We start from the raw sequence: 16,894 nt of genomic DNA on the forward strand, positions 1-16,894 counted from the left end.
ATGTCAGGGATATAAATGTGGCACTCAGGTCTTTCAAGTGTGGCTGCTAAAAATGAAAAATTTTACTTACTTCAACCACGTCACTAGCTAAAGTGTAACAAATCATCCATCTAATCATCTCAGATACTTCTCCTTCCCACTTCCTAGACCTAGAGATAGGGCCTTAAATAATAAGAACATGTGGAAATTGTCTTGAGTTTGCTTGATACCTGAGAGTACAAGTAGGGTAGTTCAAATTGCTTACCAAAATCTAACCCAAGGAGACAAATATTTTACACTATTACAGTGTAACAATAGTATTATAATGTTATGATATGTACATTTTGAGTTCTTCCATTAAAGAGACCAAAATATTTATTGGGCTATAGTTACCGTTCCCCCCAAAATAAATGAAACTTCTTTTGATTCTAGAAGAATTGGTGGGATATTTACAAAATAGTTCTTCCTTTTCACTGTTTATTTTCCCTCCTCCACCCTAGCTCAGGCCAGGAATGATTTAGGCCTGAGCTAGGGTGGAGGAGGGAAAATAAAGACCAACTGTATTTTTCAGGTGTGTCTTGGTCGATTTGAGTCTATGTCTTAGTTCCAACTCTTCTTTCCCCACACTTTAATAAAGTTTTGCATCTTTGAAAGAGATCAAATTATTTCAACTTCACCTTCATAACAAGCTCTGAGAATTTGGGAGAACTGGCTGTTGCTAGCAGGCTGTCTTGAAGCAAAACAAGTAGAGCACTAGGAAAAAAACCCCAACAAAACAGCATTAATAAGTTTGAAATTTGCATTATAAATAAATTAGTAATTGAAAGGCCAAGTGTAAATATTCTCTACCCATCTAAGAAACTGAGAGCTCATGGATCAAATAATTCGACATTCAGTTATTAGTGGTAAGAAAATGGACATCAATCATTTAAGTTTTATAAGTTACTACTTGGTAATTTTTGTCACTATTTTTGTCACTGTTGCTGAGAGGGAAATGTACATAAAAGAGTGGTAACTGACACACTTCACAGCCCTAGTCTAGAAAACTCATTGCTACTCACTGGCTTACTGCAGTTCTTTACTGAGTTATTAGCTATAGCTGCTGTCTCAGGTTGGAATACCTTTGATTCTTGAGGAAAGAGTAATAAATCAATTTATCAGGCAAACCTAAAGTTACAACTGATCCAGTGCCTTCTGTTTTCTATGGGCAGACAAAAGAGGGGCTGTTCCAGGCTGTAATGCTGAGAGAACGCTATACCTCAGGATGTTGGTCTGGTCCGACTTCTCCAAAACCTTCACCACTAAGAGATTCACGGAGCGGATCACCTGTTGTCCTTCCTCCAGATCTTCAATTCGAGAATCCAGCATTAAGGTGATGAGGCCATGCATCAGGTCTTTCAGCACTCCAGTGGAAGCTTCCCGGGCTAGGCTCTCTATCTGAAAGAGCTATCCAATCATAACTGTTATAGGCATGAAACTCAATATACATGGCAAGGAAGATAAACATGGGTGGCTGTTCTAGTAAATGATTATATCGTATTCTTAAAAATTCAGAGTATTAGGAAAAAATACCACCACTCCCCCTCCCCCCGTCCAATAATAGCTGTAATTAATTGGCGTGCTTCATTCCTGTTATAGAAGTATTTTTAATGTGAGCAGATATATGTAAAATACCAGCCAGGGCCTACATGCCTGATGAAGAAACTGGCAGGAAGCAGAATTCTAGGTAGTATGTAAGCATTTTACTTTGTATCCTAACAAGGTCAGCTGAAGTGTCGTCAACACCCAACAATAAGGTAAGCTGAAGTGTACATTTCTATAAGTGACACAGGACTCACTGAAACACCTGTACCAACTCAGGTGGAGTGAGGGACTTAAAGGGAAGCTCATGATCTGCAGAGGTGCCCTTACCGAAATCATGTTGCCAATGATACAGCTATACAACTTGATGATCTCATCCTTCTCCAATTTCTCATCTGCCATATGTGTGTTGTAGATGAGTCTTAACTGCATGAACGTGGCTATAAGAAACTGATCAATATGGCCAGACATAGCTTCGGCTTTATCTTCCTGTCTCAGGACCTCATCGATCTGATAACAAAAATCCAAGATGTATTTTCCAAGCTTCAAATTTCTAAGTAGCAGAAAGATACTACAAGAGATAGCTCTGTAATATTAGCAAAGCACGTCTAGTATCTTACCTTGAAAAGAACCCAATCGCTTTACATATCAATGAGTCCTTAGGGATTCAATCATTCAAGGAATACTTACTGAGCAAGATACTGTTAGGTGAACTAGTTGTAGCTCCTATTCTGAGTCTCCATGTCTAATTCAGGGAATAATCCCTATGTTTAAATCTCTAATTTATTAGTGTTTTTATACCCATCATCTAATTTAATCATCCTGATAGCCCTGAGGGTAGTAGGCTGAGAGTAAGATCTCCATTTATGAGGTGAGAAAAGTGAGGCTCAGAAAGATTAGACTGTTTAGTTCAAACTCAAAACTCAGGTTTCCCAAATCTTGATCCAGTGTTCTTTTTGGTGTGATTAGTAATTGTCACTAATGGCAAAATGTTACTATGGGAAAAACATGTATTTCCCATTCACTACTTTAAAAGACCTTTATTTCTGTGATTACATAAATAACACCCTGAGACAATCATGTCAGTCTTCAGTGACCATCCTTTCATGTAGGGCCAAGAAACTGCACAACTCCAGGATAGGGGGCGGGGCACTTACACTACAGACTACAATGCGAATGGTTCCTCTTGGTGTTGACGAAGCCACTGGTACTACTTTCATTTATCTCTTTATCCATGTATACCTCCAAGTACATATAATTTTATATAACTAGGACTTTTCAATAAAACTGCTTCAACACAGATACTATAAAAAATACTATCTTTGCCCAGCCGGCGTGGCTCAGTGGTTGAGCGTGGACCAGGAGGTCATAGTTCGATTCCTGGTCAGGGCACATGCCCAGGTTGCAGGCTTGATCCCTAGTGTGGGGTGTGCAGGAGGCAGCCAATCAATGATTCTCTCTCATCATTAAAAAAAAAAAATTTAAAAAAAAGTATTTTTTTTACTGATTTTAGAGGGAGAGGGAGAAACAGAAACACCAACAGCCAGCAGGAACACACGCGTTCCTTGTCTTATTGTGCTTTGCATTACTGTGCTTCACAAAGGCAAGACCCTCTACAAGCAAAGAGATTCTGACTCGCTTTATTGTGATATTCACTTTACTGCAGTAGTCTACAACTAAATCCACAAAAGCTCTGATATGCCTGTAGTTTTCTTAGAAAAAAAAAGTTTTTATTCATTTTTAGAGAGAAAGGGAGCGGGATAGAGAGATAAAAACATCAGTCAGCTGCCTCCTGCATGCCCCCTACTGGGGATTGAGCCTGCAACCTGGGCATGTGCCCTGACTGAGAATGGAACTGGTGACCTCTTGGTTCATGGGTCAATGCTCAACTACTGAGCCACATCACTCAAGCTTATGGGGAGGTACTATTAAACTATATAAATATCCCATTTTTCTTCAAATTTTTAACTTATATGTGAATGGATTTGTGGTTTCCTATTTTATTTGATTGATTGATTTGAGAGAGAAGGAGGAGGAAAGGGGCAGAAAGAGAGAGAGGGAGAGAGAACATCGATTTGTTGTTCCACCTATTTATGCGTTCATTGGTTCCTTCTTGTATGTGTGCTGGCTAGGGATCAAACCCGCAACCTTGGTGTATCGGGACAATGCTTTAACTAACTGAGCTACCCAGCCAGGGCAAGTTTCCTATTTTGTTAAATTTTATTGAATCTAATAAATTTACTGAATTTTATTCAGTTTGTTGGGTTATAAGTCATCACTATCTTTATTTATTTTGATGCTGAAACTGCCCTTGCTCAAACAGAGAGTTTGTTCCAGTTGGCCTCTGGGTACTGACTGGTAACATGTGCCTATCATTCTCTGAGCTCATCCTTCCCATCCTTACAGTTTGGTATGAATTGTTTCAGGATCATCTTCTACTTTCCCTGATTTAGCCCTGGAATCAGCCATTCACCAAAAAGCCCTCATTCCTTTTAGTAAAAAATGGTATTTAGAAGATAAAACTTGGGGATGCTTGTTGCTGCAGGGGTGTTGCTGTTCTCTGGTCCTCTCTGTGGCAAGAGCTAGCGAATTTATGTATATTATCTATAACATACATTCATACCACATACATACCCACATGCTTATATTTAAATTGATATTTATTTCTAAATCTACATATTGAAAACCATGAGTTCATATGATGCATCTATTTCTGGTCCAGTACCAGAGTTCATTCTATTTGCTTCCCTCCCATATTTGTATTATTGTTCTATGACAGTAGGAAACTTGGCTCCTATTTTCCTTATTTCTTTGACCAATCCCTTTGTATGTAATCAATCCCCTATCTCTGCCACCAGCTCTTCCCATGCAAATGCTCACTTCTGCTTTGGCTCTAACTCCCCATTCTGAGCCACCCACACACTGCCCTGCTTCCCTCACACACAGGGTGGAGGTCTTCCTCACCCTGCCTGTGTGGACATCCTCTTCATCCTGCTTGGGCTCTGACTCCTAGCTTTGCATCGCCCCTCCTCACAAGGCTTGGGCTCTAAGATCATCAAATTGGGCCACTATGGCTCCACTTGCACTCCCTTGCCACATGGTAGATGCCTACCTTGCTCTACCCACCTATTGGCTTTAGAACTGAACTGTTAGGGAAGGAAAGTAGAGAAAGAAGAGAATAATTAAAAAAAAAATGTAGCTTCTTTATTTGAAATTTTCTGATTGTTCCCATCTCACTTAAAATAGATTCCAAACAACTTACCCTGAGGCTTTTAAAACTCTACATAACCGGGTCTCATTCTGTACCATTCTCCTCTTGCCCACTAGGCTCTGGACACATGGGCCTTGTATTGTTTCCCTGAACATGCCATGTTCATTCCCACCCTAGAATTTTTGTAGTAGCTGTCCTTTCTGCTTGAACCCCTGACGATCAATCTAAGTAACTACCTAGTTCCTTTCTCCACTCACCCCATCTGAGTTATATTTACAGTAGTTATTGTCTGATAATCTCGTTTACTTATTTGCCTCTGTCCATTAAAATCTAAGTAAGTTTCCCTGAAGTTGGACCCTACTTACTCACTTCTGCATCTCCAGTCTCTGGTGAATGAATGCAATTATACAGAGTAAGGCTCTGAGAGAGATGCATCCTGTGAAGCAAGTGATGACCTGAGTGATCCCTGTGCACTTTTTTCATCAGCACGGTACTGAATGCTGCCTGCCTCCTTTAATACTGCAACCTGTATGCAACCATCACTCGTATAGCCTTTATATCCACCAGTGGAATTATTGTCATGAGTAACACCATTACCTGTGTTAGAGCTTGGATGCTTGTGTTGATGTCACCACTGGCTACTTGGGAGATAATGAAATTGATTGTGGATGCTGTGTTACTGTGCATATCATCAAAGTGTGGAGAAACAGCACGGATCCTAGAGAGCAGAACAAAGGGAAAAATTCAATCTTTATTGTAAGAGATCCCAGTGAGTTGGAATTATGTAATTCCTCACTACATCCAGGTCTTAGTAAGGAACTGCTATCAGCCAGGTAGTAATTAGTTCTAAAAAGTTATAACTGCATAGAGAGCTCTTTTCACACATGCACTCATGAACTGCTTATCCTATGTGAAAGAGGTTAACTTACTTGGGTTCAGGAATAAGGACTGGTTCAAAAATGTCATCCAGTTTGTGCTGCACAAGTTCTGGCATTTCACATTGGACTGTGCCATTGTCATTCTCAATCTCATCGAGATCTAGCTGGAATTCTCGGCGTACCATCTGGGCTGCCTCAGGATGCCCGCTCATGCTTCGAGCTTGGCTAAGGAAGCAAAAGGAGACTCCTGAACTAAAAGAGACTTCTTAACCAAAGGGCAAGAGTAGCACTGCCAGTTGCCCCAAAGCTTCAAGACAGATGTTCAACTTCTGGTTTCAGCCCCCCTGAATTATTTAAGTTTTTGAGTCTAAGCAGTGCCTTCAATGGGCAACAACACTGGTTCATGAATATCCTGAGAACAGATAACTTTACTTTCTACTTACTGTACCTGCTAAGTTATAAGTATTCTTTCAGCTTCACTAAAGCCAACAAACCTTGTACAAAAGGGGCAGAAAAGAATAAAATGAACTTATATTTACTCAAAACTCACTACTTCTGGCAAAAATTTAAGAAAAATCTGGACTGTTTTTTTCTACTAAATTAACCAGTGTTTAAGTTTTTCTAATCATAAGCATCATTCCATGCAGTGTTCAGTATATTTTATACTTTGAGAGATAGTCAGTCACTTCTTTTAATTCACTAGTGACTGGTTAGGGCCAGAATTATATTCAAGTAATAGATATTCAAAGTTTCCAAATTCAAATTGGTCAAAAGATACTCATGATACATCCCAAAACACAGCTGTCTTGCTAAAAAGGCAGTATTTTGAGTCTCTAAGCTGCCACTCCTGCTGGCTAGTGGACTTTCATGGAAGGCTGGATTTGTGGGTCACTTATGAACCCCCTATACTCTGGTTATAAACTCTTAAGCCAATCACCCTCCAGAGGGGATGAATCCAAGTCAGAAGTTAGGAAGATATAAGATCCCTGCTAATGAGAAATTAGCAGGCAGTACTTACATCCTATAAGTGCGATACATAATTCTGTCCACGGAAAAGCAGTGAAAGAAGGCACAAGACTATTTAGAAGTGGTTTTGTGACAAAGACAAAGACAATGAAAACTGAAGGATTAAACATTTGTTACAAGACATTTACCCAGACACACTGTCATGCATGATAATGGCTACAAGAACTCAAGATTATGTTTCAGGATTAGCTCTGAGCACACAAGGCAAAGTCCACAGAGATACTCTGAGAAAACTATCTCCATCTACATACTTGAGTTTGGAGGACATGTCCTCAGCTGGTCCCTTGCGCAGCATGTTGGCGTTGGAGCTTATGCTCTGTGTGCGCTGAGGTTTCTCTTCTATCTGTTTTATTGGTGCAGCAGAAGGCCTCTTTGCTGACCGTTTAATCCTTTCCTCAAGCATGCTCATATCCTTTTCAGAAAGCTATAAAAAGAGGCCAAACTTAATTTATTAGTATAGCCTTCTACTACAATATAAAGGAAATTTAAAACCTAATTAATTGGAAGTCTCAAGAATAACCATTTTCATATTGAAGCAACTACAACTTGCTATGTTAGGATAAATTTACTATCAAAATGTTTTTAAATAAACTGTTAAAACCTACCTTGCTATAATAACAGAAGATATGAAAGGATACAAAAGGAAAGGCTATTATAACCACAAATAAAAAGATCAGAAATTAAATGAAGCATCCTCATTTTTGCTGTGTCACCATTAGCTAGCTGTGTGACTAAGCTTCTGGTCACTTGTGAAATTCCCATCTGCTTTATCTCCTGCACTGGCCTGTAGTGAGGATTTAATTAATACAAGTAAAATTATTTAAGAACAGTATAAAGATATGTGAAACTAAGAGGTCACTGAAGTGAAGAACTGAGTTGCAGCCACAATAGTGACTGACTCAAAGGAAATAAGGACTCGGAAGCAGAACCTAATGTGCTTTGAGAGTCTGGCTCATGGCTGTAGCTCAAGACTTGATCTGTTAGGTACCAGTATCACATTATACACATGTGAGTATTTGTTCACTAAAAGGTAAATGCACTAAAATTTACAGAGAAGATTGTCAGGTAGAATTTAATTCCCAGATTAGCTCAGATTTCTTGATTCAAAAATAGCCCCCATTTCTAATGCAAATTGCTATGAATAGAATGCTCACAAAAGAAAATTTGATTTCCAATAAAACAGCCTAACTATCCTATATAATAAAAGGATAATATGCAAATAGACCGAACGGCAGAACAACCAAAGGGTAATATGCTAATGACATGCTAAGGCTGCTCAACTGCTTGCTATGATGTGCACTGACCACCAAAGGGCAGACACTCCAACTAGTAGGTTAGCTTGCTGCTGAGTTCAAGCCAATTGGGACTGAGTAAGATGGGCTGGAAATGCCATGGAGCCCTCCCGGGGTCCCTCTCTAGCTGGCCAACTTCCTGCGTCCCTCCCTGGACAGCTGACCCTGATTGGCCCCCATCAGAAATGGGCCAGATGGGGCCGGACACACCCTGGAGCCCTCCTGTGGTCCCGCCCCCACCCAATCATGCACCGGTGCGGTCCCTCAGCCTGGCCTGTGCCCTCTCGCAATCCAGGACCCCTTGGGGGATGTCAGAGAGCCGGTTTCAGCCCGATCATGCAGGCCACTCCCCTTGGGAGGGCGCCAGACACAGAGCTCATGGCTGGTGAGCACTGCTGCGATAGCACGAGCCTCTCCTGATTGAGACCGATTGGGCGTGAGTCCGTGGCAGGCACAGTGGAGCCAGGATGAGCGGGAGTGGCATGTAGGAGCTGCAGGCAGCATTGGACTGTGGGTATCAGCCTGATCCCTGCAGGCCACCCAGAGGGACCCCACCATGCACGAATTCGTGCACCTCTAGTCTTACAATAATAAGAGATACCCTCCAGGGTTTATCTAGAGTCTAAGACACATTGATAGGCTGAATTCAATAAAAAGTGGTAAAAAACTTAGCCAGAGTTCAGATGGTATGAAAACTGACACCTAAATGATCTTGCAATTCACAACATACTGACAATATTCAGAGAAAAGTCACTTACAGTTCCAATAAGTTTGAACACCTGATCCCCATGTACATTATACACTGTGACAATGGTGTTGAGGGCAGCATTGCGCACAGTGTTGTCACGGTCTCCTATGTGAATCGCTATCTCCTTTAAGGCTTTTCCTGGGGTTGGTTGGCAAACATTCATGCCATAGGACTCGACCAGACACCCTAGTTCTTCCAGGCACTCTGATGGGAGAAAGACTAGATTAACGAGACTCAATGCACATTTGGCATAGAGACCTATCTTATTAGATACATTTCCCTTGGCATACATTAAGGACTAAAATCTTATTCTGGCTCTGCCTATAATTTTTCCTTGTTTATCTTCTTACAAAACACACAATGAAACAACAGTGTTAAAGCAAGTTCCTCTGAAAGAAAGGAATGCCTGTGAGTCAGATGGCCCCTGTGCACTTGATTTTGTCACCAGGGTGGTACTGAGTAGTGCCTGTATCACCTGATACTTGGCTCCACCAGTGTGCAACTCATCACTCTCACAGTCCAGATCAGAGGTTGGACTCAACCACACAGACAATGAAGACATATCCTTGTTCATCTACAAACTATTTCTTTTAGAGGTCACTGCAACACAGACTCACGCCTCAATTTAAATTGTTGCTTCACCTGCTCTCTGCTTTGAGTTTTTGGATTTGGTTCCTTCCATGATGAAGGGGAACATCTTGCTGGCTGGGTAGACAAGGCACATCCGGTTCAGGATGGCGCGGACGTCTTTACGAATGACATCCTTTGGTTCTCCAACCTAGTCAATATGATGATTAAGTGAGGCATTTTCTGAATAGCGAAAGTTCTCCCTCTACCTCCTCCCACCATGCATCACTAGATCTTAAAAGAATAGGGCAGTGGTCGGCAAACTGCAGCTCGCGAGCCACATGCGGCTCTTTGGCCCCTTGAGTGTATCTCATCCACAAAATACCATGTGTGGGCGCACACGTACAGTGCGATTGAAACTTCATGGCCCATGCGCAGAAGTCAGTTTTCGGCCTGGGCGAGTCTATTTTGAAGAAGTACTGTTGATATTTGGCTCTGTTGACTAATGAGTTTGCTGACCACTGGAATAGGGGGATGAGTGGTGGAAGTTATATCATATAATAAATGGGAAGAGAGAAGGAATAAAGTATAGGATCTGAGGTTAGCTGGAAACTTGAGCAGTCTTCCAGAGAAAAGCACATTACCTTGAGGATGAGATAGGGGATGAAGGAAGATGCTTCATTCTCAGTAAGATGATACTCCTCCTCACTTAGCAGGGTGAAGAGTAATTTTAAATATTCTAGGGCTTTCATTAGGACACTTGTATTGGTATCAAAAAACCGCAGGGTAAGCCACTTCAAGATAAGATCCAGGCAACCAATGACACCCTCTTTTTCACTCTCCAAGTGCTTAAAACAAAACAAGACAAAACCCTCATAAATAAGACTGCATGAAACTTTAAGTTCTATTAGGCAATTACCTCTGAAATTTGACTAGAGTCCAAAAAGAAAAATGATAAATTTGTAAGCCTCCATTTAAGACCTAAAATTATAAACATACAGTCATTTGACCTGTCAAATAATACAATAGCTCTAAAGATAAAGAACATGATGTATTCCAGTTCCTTCTCAAGTCACGCAAACTTCTGATTATTTCATAGGGCTCAGAATTTCCATATGTATGAGACACATGCATTTTTATCTACTGCAAACTTACATCAACCATGACAGCAAGTGCTTTGTTATGATGCTGAAAGTCTGAGTGAAACATCTCATCTTGTAACCATTTAGCCACACAGCTAGACATTTGAGTCTTTAGTTGCTCAATGTATTCATCCCTTGGAGTAGTAAAATTCCACTTCAGCACCTAAAAAATACCAGTGAAGAGAGGCTGTAAGGGGTTCAACCGAAAGGAGGTCGAGAACTCTATTTAAAGCAGCTGCTGGAATCAATTTAATAGAATATTTTAAAATTTAACCAGATTAATTTGTAATGAAAATGTATTCTCAAGCTGTCATACCTCTGGAAGCTTAACTCTGAAAATCACCTAAAAATATAATTTTTGGCAATTCTTATTTTCTAGAAAAATCAATGCTTTATTATTGATTTAACTGCTATTACATAACAATTTCTATTGGCATAACTTTAATAAGGGGAAAAATGAAAATATAAAAAATTTAAATGTACATAGTAACATTCTAGGAATTTAATATAGATATACTCATACATGTGCACAAAGACCACCTTTCAGGGATGCTTATGGCAATATATTTATAATAGTGAAACACTAGAATGTTCAACATAGTGAGGTGGGAATAAAGGAAGGTGCATACATATATGGTGTACCAATAAAAAGGTTGAATGAATATATGCATGCAGATATGGAATGATCAGGATATTTCAAATATTATTTAAAAAATATCCAGAACAAAGAGTAGGGCAAGTTCCCATTTGTACAAATAGAGGGCTATATATTTATACATTTATGACTGTACAGGTATAGCATATTAATATTCCTGGAGTAATACACAAAAAAGCAGGTAATAATATCCTTCCTGTGGAGGGAGACTGGAATGGGAGACATGCTTTTCATACTACATTCTACACTTTTTGTACTGCTTGAATCTTTTTGAAAAACAAAAAAATATTTAAAAAAATTTTAAACTAGTCAATAAAACTAGATAGAACTAGCCATATATATACCAGTCTGTCTGTCAAGGTATTAGGTACAAGAAGAAGTAGTCTACTACATTTGTGTAGTTGATAAAAATCAATGAATACTTTCCATCTTTGATTCTAAAAATTACACCAACTTTTATTTCTTTCTATTTGGAGGAACAATAGGCAATAGCTCCATTCTAGTTTCTTTTGTAGGAATTAATGGTCCCATAAAGTAGTCTTATAGAAACCAGATATAATTTATAAAAAAAGATTCAGTTTATTAGTTATGAATTTCAGATAGCAAAATTATTCTTGAACAAAACAAGCAAAAAAAATCCCGAGGTGTCTTATTCCTTCCTTACCTTTAATCCCTTTTCATCTTTTATTCTTTGCTCCTTTCCATTTGGAACAACAATAAAAATAGGACCGGATTTGTCTTCATCCTCCTTCAAGCTGGTTTTGCTCGGCACTTTCTTTCCTTGTGCACTCTACAGCCACAGTTCAGGGGATATTGGTTAGACAGGCTACTGCTCCTTGGGAATACCATGCTGCTGCCCAGTAAAAGGGCACTACACAAACCAGAGGCATCTCTGCACATTATATTCCACATGAAAGAAATAGGTGAACCACAGAATCTTACACATATTATGTTTCTGTTACACAGACAGGTTTTCTAGAAATGTTTCTAATAACATTCTTACATACTGTTGGTTAGTCCTTGGATTGGCATGTAATGTAGTTGGAAAAGCTGTCTTATCTATCACTAGAGGCCCCGGTGCATGAAATTTGTGCACTGGGGTGTGTGTGTGTGTGTGTGTGTGTGTGTGTGTGTGTGTGTGGTGGGGAAAAGGGGGTGTGATCCCTCTGCCCGGCCTGTGCCCTCTCACAGTCCGGGAGCCCTTGGGGGATGTTCAACTGACCCATGATTCTCTCTCATCATTGATGTTTTCTATCTCTCTCTCCCTCTCCCTTTCTCTCTGAATCAATAAAAATATATATATATAAAAAAAGAACAGAGTCAAAAATACTTTAAAACAAGCACTTGTTAAATCTGGTTGAGGATAGGAAAAGAACAGCTTCACTGGATAGTGTAGAAGATAATTAGTCACTAAAGTGAACTCACTGAATTTAAAGGATCCACATGTAGGGAAGGAAAACAACTAATTATAATATTTAGAGGTTTAGAAGATTTAAAAAAAACAAAAAAAAAACCAGAAACATAAAAACACTTTTACACTGGTGCGCACCACATTAATACCACAGAATACCACCAAATCGGTTTCAATTGTGCAGAGATACAGAACAAGTCCCTGAACAGAGGCAGTAGAAAACTGCCTAGGAACACTTCTCTTCTACCTATTTTTTTTAAAAGACAGGCCAGACTTGAACCCTTAGCCAGCCCGAGTTTTGACTTCCCTCCCGGAAGTCCCAGAGATGGTGAATACCATCTAGAAGCCATTCCGCCAGATACAGGACAAGTCCCTAATACACAACATAGACAGAAACCCTCACTAAGTGGGCTGATTCCTCCCGTGACAGAGAGCAAACATCTCCAAGAAAACCAACTCAACAGCTGCCCGAGACCTTTGCAGACCACCACAGGTTCAGCCCTCAGCAAATCAAACGTTTTAACCAGATGAGCGAACAGAAAATCAAAGTAGCTTTCGCTTTCACACAGACCAGTTAACCACAGATAAAGAAATAAAGCTCCCTTAGTCCGTTTTGAAAGGACAAGTCAAATAAGGGGAGCCCTACTATAGGGACAGCTGTGACTATCTATTTAAATATAGACACATTGTAAATTTCTTCTTGCCATTTGAAGACAGTTATTATCACTCTGAAGAGTCCATGAAAAGGACTGACAAGGAAAATCAGAAGATCTTAAAACAGGTCAGTATATTTTTCTCCTTATATAATTCCTCCAAAATTTGGCAATGCTTAATAAATCATGGCAATACATTTCTTTGCATAAATTCAATAAGACCGGTTTCCAATAGTGGTTTTATTGACTGGAAACTTTGACTGGAGTATCATGTTTTAAAGAGCTCTGTACTCTGAAGACTTGAAGCCAATAAGAGTGCCACGGAAAAAGCCTGGTATCCTGCTTGAAAGCCCTGAAAATGGCTGGCGCTGGAGTGTCAGGGCCATGCCCTACCATCACTGGCAGTTGGTCAGAGTAGAAGGGGAGCAATAAGGGTGCCTCTGCATCCCTGCGGAACCCCCACACACTCTGAGCCGCGATGAGTGGGAGAGCTATTGAGATGGGTCTTAAAGCCTAGGGCGTAGGCCCAGGTGGAGTCGCTACAGGTGAGGGATTCACCTAACTCAGCAGATACTGTGGACAGGCCTGATGGCAGCTGGATGGCTTGGCTTCCAGGGCACACTAAGATTCAATCATGAATCTGGCAAAGGTAGTCAGTTACCATTCTTGTTGTGTTTATGCAAACAATCAGGCCAAATTGAATACAATAGAAAAATTGGTTTTAACTTGGCTCTTTTAATAAACACAGAGGTAATTTTGAGGAGAAAAATTCTATTTCAATAAAGGTTATTAAAACTGATGAAGTATGGTAGCAATCATCTCAGTAGAAACTGTAGTTTAACTCTAATCCTGCTGTTTGGTTTCTGTACTTATTTTCTTGCTAAAATAATAGAAAAGTTATTTTAATTTCTGAATTATATAAATCTCCCCATTCGATTAAATACCCTATTGGTTGTAATGTGAATATCCCATTGGTTGTGGTCATACTGGTCTTAGAAAGCACATTTTCCTTTACCTGGGAAGAACAGCACAATTATCCCAAGGTCAGAGGGCTCCAGTTAACGTGTCCCTGTTGGCTCAGTGGTCCCAAGACCCGAGGGGGTCTAGATAATGTGTTTCTGTCAACTCAGTGATCCAGAGACCCAAAACTATAATTTAGATAACATGCTTAAGTAAACTGCTTCTGCTTCTGTAAACTGCTTTTTTTGCAAACCAGGCTCCTCATTCCAAACCTTGGGATGTAATCAATACCTTTGTGATCTTTGCCTATATAAATCTGGTGTTGGGGCTGGGGCAGGCACTATGAGATTTGGGAGAGAGAAATGCCCCCTCATAGTCCCGGATTTGCAATAAATGTGACTCTTTAATTCGACTTCTTGAGGCGTCCTTGTGTGATTCTCGGGGTACATTACAACACTGAAATGTTTTCTTTCCCTTCCACCAGACCATTTGTTATAGTTTGTCTCTGCCAGGTCACAAGCCCACCTCCTTCTGTGCCCAGGCCTCATCGCCCCTCTGACAGACAGCAAGGATCTTTTGGCTCTGAGAGAAAACTCCATCCCTCCGCAGCACGAAGCAGCTATAGAAGAAATTCAGTGTCCATTTTCCTTAAAAGAATTCAGAGCCAGGATCCTTGAGGTAATATATTAGGCAGTTAGACAGACATGAGCAGAGTAAGGACAATGGGCCAACTAGCGCTACCAGATAAAACTAAGTCTTTCCACCTCTACAGATTCTGGTGGGTAAAGGCTAAAATCCATAACTAGTTTTTACTCAAGTTCTTGCAGGCTTTGCAGTCTACCCAGAGGGCAGTCCAGGAGCATGTCCCAGAAGTTCTGCCTTCTAAACTGGTGACTCTGTTTGGGTAAAGACCACCCAAGGACTGACTCCTACCTGGAGGGGACCACATACCGTCATCCTGACCACCCCCACCGCTCTCAAGGTTGCAGGGCTGAATACCTGGATACCAGAAACACCCCCTGCGGATTTGTTGCTCCATAAGGCTAAAAGAAGCTTGTGGGACAAGGGAGGGGGAATGAGGAGGAAACTGGTCTTGCAAGGCGTGTCAGGCCATAAAAACTGTGAACAATGCATTATCGCTGGCCCCAGGACAGATCATCGACACCTGGGGGCCTTCCTGTAAGCCCACGAAAGGGGAAAGGGGGCGGACTCATATCTGCAAGACAATGACCCCACCCTATATAATAAAAGAGAAACATGCAAATTAGCTATCCCTCTGCTATGCTCAAGCCACGCCCACCAGCCACTCAGAGTGACTATGCAAATTAACTTGACAAAGATGGCAGTTAATTTGCATACACAGGTGTCAGGCACCTCAGGAGGCAACGGCAGCAACTGTGGGCTCCCAGGACCTTCGCAGGCCCGGGGGTCGAGGCTGCCTGCGCCTAGCCACGCCCACGGGCTCCTGGGATCTTGCCGGCTGAGAGCGGGAGGTTTGGAGGACTTGGCAGAGCAAGAGACCACTGGACACAGAGCAGAGTGAGAGAGAGAGCAGCTTGGAGGGCGCGGCTCCCTCTGTCATACCGGCTTCCTCATCACAGCTGTGGAAACTGACAGTAGGGAGGAGGAAGTCCCACCCTCACAGAATCAGCCAGAATCAGCCTTTGGTCAGACAGCTCTCAGCGGCCTGATAGCCAGGACTCTCATTCACCTGCATCTCAGACTGTGACAGTAGAGAGGTGGGACTATGTCTAAAGAACAACTGTTGATACAACGTAGCTCATAATCATGACATGCAACCCCAAATGGGCAGATATTGCAAACAATTTACAATGCTGGCAAAAAGTTGAAAACAGACCTGACTTGGTAGCCAGAGTTTTAAATATTAAGCTGAATGCTCTTTTAAATGATATCTGTAAATTCCATTTACTTGGCAAAGTAATAGCTAAAATTCATGTCATTGAATTTCAGAAATTCGGACTGCCTCACACTCACATATTATTGATATTAGATAGTGAGTCCAAATTATGTTCCTCTAATTAATTCCCTTTCAATGTGCACGAATTTCGTGCACTGGGCTACTAGTAAGGTTATAAAAAGTGAAGCCTCTGCGTGTTACTTCACTCTGATTTGGAAATTATTTCCCGGAGTCCACTAGTCACTGATGTTAATAAATGGGTTCTTCCCTTTCTCTTTCTTTTTTTTTTTTTTTTTTAAATATGTTTTATTGATTTTCTACAGAGAGGAAGGGAGAGGGATAGAGAGTTAGAAACATCGATGAGAGAGAAACATCAATCAGCTGCCTCCTGCACGCCCCCCACTGGGGATGCGCCCGCAACCAAGGCACATGCCCTTGACCGGAATCGAACCCGGGACCCTTCAGTCCGCAGGCCGACGCTCTATCCACTGAGCCAAACCAGTTCTGGCCCCTTTCTCTTTCTAAAAAAAAAAAAAAAAGGGGTAATTTTTTTTAATACATATATGACCTTGCCCTAGCCGGTTTAGCTCAGTGGATAGAGCGTCAGCCTGTGGACTAAAGGGTTCTGGGTTCAATTCCAGTCAAGGGCACGTACTCTGGTTGCAGGTTCCCCGGCCCTGGTCGGGGTGTGTGTAGGAGGCAACCAATCGATGTGTCTCTCACATTGATGTTTCTCTCTGTCTCTACCTCTACTCTCCACTCTCTCTAAAAATCAATAGAAAAATATCCTCGGAGGAAGATTAACAAAAAACCAAAAAAATATATGGTCATTAGAATGATTCAGTGTATAAAACATACCTAAAAGTAATTCTA

The 16,894-nt window shown here is 41.0% G+C and overlaps 1 protein-coding gene and 1 non-coding gene across 4 annotated transcripts in view; both read right to left on the reverse strand.

The window, feature by feature from the left end:
* CKAP5 (cytoskeleton associated protein 5) overlaps positions 1 to 16,894 on the reverse strand; it is an 85,644-nt gene that overhangs the window by 4,993 nt on the left and 63,757 nt on the right. For 2 of the 3 annotated variants that reach the window (XM_070427924.1, XM_070427925.1), the window contains exons 28-39: positions 11,744 to 11,869; positions 10,438 to 10,587; positions 9,927 to 10,130; positions 9,358 to 9,493; positions 8,726 to 8,919; positions 6,927 to 7,099; positions 6,668 to 6,691; positions 5,701 to 5,874; positions 5,369 to 5,489; positions 1,891 to 2,070; positions 1,238 to 1,425; positions 657 to 732 (exon numbers count right to left, since the gene is read on the reverse strand). In XM_070427924.1, coding sequence (XP_070284025.1) covers positions 657 to 732; positions 1,238 to 1,425; positions 1,891 to 2,070; positions 5,369 to 5,489; positions 5,701 to 5,874; positions 6,668 to 6,691; positions 6,927 to 7,099; positions 8,726 to 8,919; positions 9,358 to 9,493; positions 9,927 to 10,130; positions 10,438 to 10,587; positions 11,744 to 11,869 — 1,746 coding nt within the window. The remainder of the gene's footprint in view (positions 1 to 656; positions 733 to 1,237; positions 1,426 to 1,890; positions 2,071 to 5,368; positions 5,490 to 5,700; positions 5,875 to 6,667; positions 6,692 to 6,926; positions 7,100 to 8,725; positions 8,920 to 9,357; positions 9,494 to 9,926; positions 10,131 to 10,437; positions 10,588 to 11,743; positions 11,870 to 16,894) is intronic. The other variant, XM_070427926.1, reaches the window with a different exon arrangement.
* On the reverse strand, positions 9,123 to 9,232 carry LOC139019156 (small nucleolar RNA SNORD67). Its single transcript, XR_011473044.1, has one exon. It is a non-coding gene; the product is annotated as a small nucleolar RNA SNORD67 (small nucleolar RNA).

This window comes from Myotis yumanensis, unplaced genomic scaffold, assembly GCF_028538775.1.
Source record: "Myotis yumanensis isolate MYYU_CA2020_CCGP unplaced genomic scaffold, mMyoYum1.0.hap1 SCAF_10, whole genome shotgun sequence".
NCBI lineage: Eukaryota > Metazoa > Chordata > Mammalia > Chiroptera > Vespertilionidae > Myotis > Myotis yumanensis.